This window comes from Geotrypetes seraphini, chromosome 3 (assembly GCF_902459505.1).
Source record: "Geotrypetes seraphini chromosome 3, aGeoSer1.1, whole genome shotgun sequence".
Classification (NCBI taxonomy): Eukaryota; Metazoa; Chordata; class Amphibia; order Gymnophiona; family Dermophiidae; genus Geotrypetes; species Geotrypetes seraphini.
Window position 1 is genome coordinate 82239563 of NC_047086.1, and position 6000 is coordinate 82245562.

Below are 6000 nucleotides of genomic sequence, written 5' to 3' on the forward strand. Positions count from 1 at the left end.
CGCCAACTGTTTATGAATTCTTTGGGGTTATTGGGGTCGATTTCGGGGTCTACTGTGTTCCAGAATGTGTGAGGTTCGATTTTCGGTCTGATCTTGATGAGTGATTTCTTTGGGATGGGCTTGTTGTTATTTTGAGCCCAATTGATGGTGAATGAATATTTGTAGTGATCTGACCATAGAGTAGGGTGCCAGGACCCGTTTGAGATGTAGATGTTTTGTTCGTTATGATTTGGAGATGAATAAGCTGCTATATCGAGTTGATGACCTTTTTCGTGTGTGGGTTCTGGGTTGAGAATTTGGTAGGATAAAGTGTTGAGGTATGAGAGTATATCTGTTGTTTGTTTGGATGATTGATCTTCTAAGTGGAGATTTAAGTCTCCGAGGATCAAGTTATGTGTGGAGGAGAGTGAGTTCTGGAAGATGAATTCTTCAAGTTCTTGTTTTGAGGTGTTCCATTTACCTGGTGTAATGTAGCAAATAAGACAGTTCAGGTTTCCATTGAGTGATTTGTCAGATATTTGGCAGGCTAGCAGATCTAGATAAGGGGTGGAGTGCTTGGTTAGTACGTCGATGTTGAGATTGTTTTTTGTTATGATTGCTAGACCTCCTCCTCTTCTGTTTTCTCGACATACTAATTCAAGTTTATATCCTTTGGGGCAGAATTCTGTGATGCTTGGATCTGACTCAGAGGTGAGCCATGTTTCGGTTAGGAAGAGACAGCCTAGATTGTCTTTGGTCAGCCAATCTTTGATTAATTCTGCCTTTGGGCTGACGGATCTGATGTTCATATATGCGCAAGCAATATGTCAGATATGAAATAAGTATCCTGTCAGAGCTGATGTTAGCAAGCGTGAACTAGGACCTAAAAGAGAGGAAAAGTTTTGTGGGTTTTTTTTTGTTTATACCACACAGAGACAGCATGGTGTTAGAGAGGTTGTATCCCTTTACTTCTTCTAAGACTAAGTATCTTAATAAAAAATTCAGCCCACGACTTAGCCTTTTAGATTTCAGTCCCTTATGTGATTTGAGACTTCAGCCCCTTATGTGATTTGAGTTTGACACCCCTGCTCTAGACCAGCTTCTCAACCCAAGGTACACATACCCTAGGGGGTACGCAGGCTGACTGCCACCCAGGTTCTTCTCCTGCCTGCCCCCTCTGAAGCCACCACCGCCGATTCCTCCCTGCCATCCAACGCGCTGCATCCCCCCATCCCCACTGCCACACGACACGCTCCATCCATCCATCCCTTGCAATTCTAGGCAAGAACGGGCCAGGCACATGCATTGATGCTGCTTGGCTGGCACGGGACATTGTCGCCGACGTCAGGGGTAAGGCTTGTGGGCCGGCTGCATGCAATCGCTGCACGCGCCTAGCTCTTCCTTGCCCGGAGTTGCAGTGGTGGCAGGGGATGGATGGATGGAGCGTGTCGGGCGGCAGCAGTGGTGGCAAGGGTGGATGGAGTGTGTCAGGCGGGAGGGAGGAATCAGCGGCGGCTTCAGCAGGGGGTAGGCAGGCTTCAGCGCGGGTCAGCTTCAGGGAAGGGAGGAAGGGGGTAGACAAAGGCTGGAAGGCAGTGATGGGGAGGGGGCATGAACATTGGACACAGAATGGAGAGAGGAAGGGGGCACTAACTTGGGACATAGATGGGGAGGAAATAGAAAGGGAGAATTGCATGAGTGTGTGAATGAGAGATAGTGCACATGGGGAAAGGAAGAAAGGAAAATTGGGCATGGAGAGAGAGAGGAGTGAGGTAGAGATGCATGGGGAATAGAAGGATCTTAGGGAGAAATGTTGGATATGGTGGTGGAGAGCAACCAGTGGGACAGATTGAAGGGGATGCAAGGGGAGAAATGTTGGGTATAGTGATGGAGGGAGATATGTGGCATGGAGCTGGTGAGCAGTAGTGAAAAATGCTACACATGATCTGTGGGATGAGAGACATGGACATAAGAACATAAGTGTAAGGGACAGAAAGATGTTGGTTGGGGAATGGAATGAGGTCTGGAGGAGAGAAAGCATGCAGGAGAAAGAAATAAATATTGGGTGCACAGTTAGAAGGAAGTGTAACCAGAGACTCCTGAAATCACCAGACAACAAAGGTAGGAAAAATGATTTTATTTTCAATCTAGTGATCAAAATGTGTCAGTTTTGAGAATTTATATCTGCTGTCTATATTTTGCACTATATTTGTTTTTTTCTAGTTGTTACTGAGGGGACATTGCAATTCACCTCTCCCTATTAAATACAAGCCTTTCAACTTATAAAACTTGCTGGTATTTGTTGATCTGTAAAATCATTATGTAAGTACCCATTAAGTCAATAGTGCTACTAATCAAGTGTAAAATAATAAAGAATGTAAGGGCCATTCTTGCAGTATGAGCCCTAACAGCATAAAACTGGCCCCAAGATGTACACTGAAGGGAAGATTTTCAAATGTTTGCGGTAAAATCTGATGGGCCGCTATTGCGGCCGCTACTTTAATGATTTCAAAAAGGTGAGTCATTCTTTAAAAAGTATGCAAATGAGGTTTGCGAAGAGTAACGGAGGGTCACAAAATTTGCTGGTGATAGCAATCAGCACATTGTGCAGAATAAACCCACAAATAAAAAGATTAAAGAGAGACCCCCAAATCAAAGATCAGCAGGATGGATGTCCATTTGCTCCTGCCGCCAATCAACGGAGGCATCTCTCCTGCTGCTGGGGGGTGTTGGGGGGGCCCGACACCCCCCAGCAGCAGGAGAGATGCCCACTTCCTCCCGTTGCTGCCATCAAACCCCACCCCCCACCCCCGACACACACACCCCACCGGCAGCAGAAGAGATTCCTACTCCATCCCACTGCCAAACAACACCCCCAACAACCCCCCAGCAGCACGAGAGATGCCCACCACCAAGCAATCCCCCAAACTCCACCCTGGCTGTAGGAGAAATGCCCACTACCTCTCACTGCCAAGCAACCCCCCTGACACCACCCCTTCCACCCAGTAGCAGGAGAGATGCTCACTCTCTCCCATCTCCACCATACCCCATGCCCCCCCTTATGCCTCTTCAAAATGGCGGGCCTTTACCTCCCTGGTGCATCCTGGGATGCACCGAGGAGGGGCCTAAGGTTGTTTTGCCCAATGGAGGGGTCTTAAGCAACCTGGGCCAATCAGAGCCTTAGGTCCCTCCCTGGCGCATACCAGGATGCACCGGGGAGGGGAAGGCCCTTCACATGTTGAAGAGGCGGGCCTGCTGGCTGGAGGTAGGAGGCATCCCTCCGGCCGGCCTTAAAAACAAGGTAAGGGGGATAAGTCATCCCCTCCCGCTGCAAGGGAGGGGGGGGGGGTCACAATATTTTCTGGCAGGTTTGAGCTGTCAAGCCTTACTTTCCTGTCAATGCCTAAGCCAATCAGCACTCAGGCACTGACCAGAAAGTAAGGCTAGGATAGCTCCGACCTGCCAGAAAATTTTGCTTGCAAATGTAGGCCAGCAAGGTTAGGGATCACTCAGCAATAATAGAGAATAGCTTGGAGTGCTCGTTTAAATATTAATGACCTCATTGTAATACATTTGCATGTCAGAGTCGGAGACTGCTGGGAAACTCGTAAAAGACCACGGTAAGCTGCATTTATTTAACCACTTAAGAGGAGGAAAATCTACTCAAGTAAATCCCTCTCAAACTTGTTCTCCTTATCGCAACAGAAAACTGTTTCAATTTTGCCACTCGTGCATCACGTATATTTAAATGTCACAGTCAACCCCAAATGAGACAAAACAAAACACACAAATAATGCTGTAGTCCTTTAGTCAGCAGGATGTACTGACCCCGCTTCGCTGTCTTATGCCTCTGCCCCAGGGGACAAAATCACACTACTGAAGCTGCTCCACCGAAGCGGCTGAGAAAACGCTATGAGCTAGTAGAGTGAAACTTAAAAAGAAGTCTGGAGGAAGTTGGTTTGTTTTTTAACCACTAAAGTCGAAGCTCGACCAAAAATACAAGAAGTGAGGCGCGCGCGTGCACCTGGCAGCCCTTCCTTAAGCGAAAGAGCCAGTTCTCCGATCATGGGGGACGTTAGGCCGCCGCTCACCTTCCAGGAGCGGACCCCGAGCTGCCTCAGCTCCTCGCAGTTGACCGGTCGGTTCGGTCGCAGCTGGTGCGGCTTCCGTTGGTCCTCCTGGGACTCGTCCATGTACCAAGCGACCACCATGGCGTCGGCTGCTACTTTTGCGGCCCGCTCGGGACACGAAATATAAAGGAGGAGGAGCAAGAGGACACCCTGGCCACGGGAGGAGACGGCTCTTCTTACCTTGTTATTCTACTTGCTTTCATGTATTTTTTTTTTCTTTCAGAAGCTATTGAATTAATTGCTGGTAGTGCAAGTCTGTGCCTCTACTGTTAAAATTGACCTATCTTTAATTGAAGTCCACACTCCACCTCCTTACTTCATATAATGTATGTAAACTTGTAACCCATTTTGGGCTCTTTTTTATTTTAATTCAATTTTCTATACCGTTCTCCCAGGAGAGCTCAGAACGGTTTACATGCATTTATTTTGGGAGGCCGGCAAAAAAAAAAAATTAAAGTCACTAAAAAAAAATTCATAAAGGGCACAGCTAATGAAGTCAGCCTAGCGTGCAACACTCGTCCTAAAATAAGGGGTACGTGAACTGTCAGCCTTTTTTCCTCATCTCTCATGGACACAGAGTGTTGCAGTTCCCTGTTTCTCTTCCTTGGTGAAGAAACACATCCGCCCACAAAACGGCAACTATTCCAATAGGCTGCCTTTGGATAGCCTGTAAGCTTTTTTTCCACATCCGCCCCTCACCGAGGCAACTTCCAATTCGGCCTGGGTGGAATCGCACACAGACAGCATTTAGCAATCGCTGCCGCTGCTAAGAGGAACAGCAGATGACGGCAGCCACCCTAGCCGAGGCAGTAGGGAGGAAGGAATAAAAGGGAAAATTGTTGGACAGGCAGGGAAAAGGGAAGGAGAGATGCAGTGGCGTACCTAGCATATGGGACACCCGGGGCCCATCATTTTTTGGCACCCCCCCCCCCCATCTGTACGAAAAACATGATTTTTAGTAACAAGCCACACGTCACATACGAGTACCTAGCAAAAGGCAGCATCTTACATACTGCAGTGAGAAGTACAACAGCAATACAGCCATTGTAAAACTAAACAAGCCAGACTAATATGTAAAAAAATATTTTTTGTAATAACCATGAAACTGAATAAATGGTCATAATAGAAACAGGCAGTGAAAATTTTCTTTTATTGAACCTCATATATGTAAACATTATTCCAAACATACCATAACATAACATAAATTATGTCTGAATTGTCATGACATCAGAAGTACATATGGAGTAGTTGCAGGTGATGCTTGGGACAGTTCTGATTGTGTTAGTTCGGTTTTATGTGTTTTTTGAATAGAAGGGTTTTATTTCTTTTTTGAAGGTTTTGTAGTTTGTGGTCGAGGTCAATAGGTTGTAGAGTTGGGGGTCGAGTGTTGCAGCTCGAATGGCTAGGAGGTTGTCGAACTGATTTTTTCTTTTGACGTTTTTGGTTGGAGGGTGTGTGAATGGTGCGTGAGTTCTCCTATGTCTGGTTGAGGTGGATTGAATTATTTAGCTGAAGAAATTAGTTACCCCCCCCCATTCCACACACATTAATTCTCTTCCATTTTTGTTCCCATTATAAAAAACACTGATAAGTTCTCAGAAAAAAAATACATTAAAATAAGAAGTGAAAACAAAGGCCCCTACAGATGAGAACATAATATAAGAATAGCCTAACTGGGTCAGACCAATGGTCCATCATGCCCAGTAACCCATTCTCATGGAAGCCAATCCAGGTCACTAGTACCTGGTCAAAACCCAAAGAGTAGCAACATTCCATGCTACCGATCCAGGGCAAGCAGATGTTTCCCCCATGTCTTAATAACAGACTATGGACTCTTCCTCCAGGAATTTGTCCAATCCTTTCTTAAAACCAGCTACGCTATCTGCTTTTA

At 46.3% G+C, this 6000-nt stretch overlaps 1 protein-coding gene across 3 annotated transcripts in view; it reads right to left on the reverse strand.

The window, feature by feature from the left end:
* The window catches only part of ADI1 (acireductone dioxygenase 1), a 39132-nt gene extending 34645 nt beyond the window's left edge, over positions 1–4487 (reverse strand). Inside the window, exon 1 of one of the 3 annotated variants that reach the window (XM_033935625.1) lies at positions 4071–4487. In XM_033935625.1, coding sequence (XP_033791516.1) covers positions 4071–4190 — 120 coding nt within the window. In that variant the 5' untranslated portion in view covers positions 4191–4487. The remainder of the gene's footprint in view (positions 1–4070) is intronic. The other 2 variants (XM_033935626.1, XM_033935627.1) reach the window with 2 other exon arrangements.
* Positions 4488–6000: the final 1513 nt, after the last annotated feature.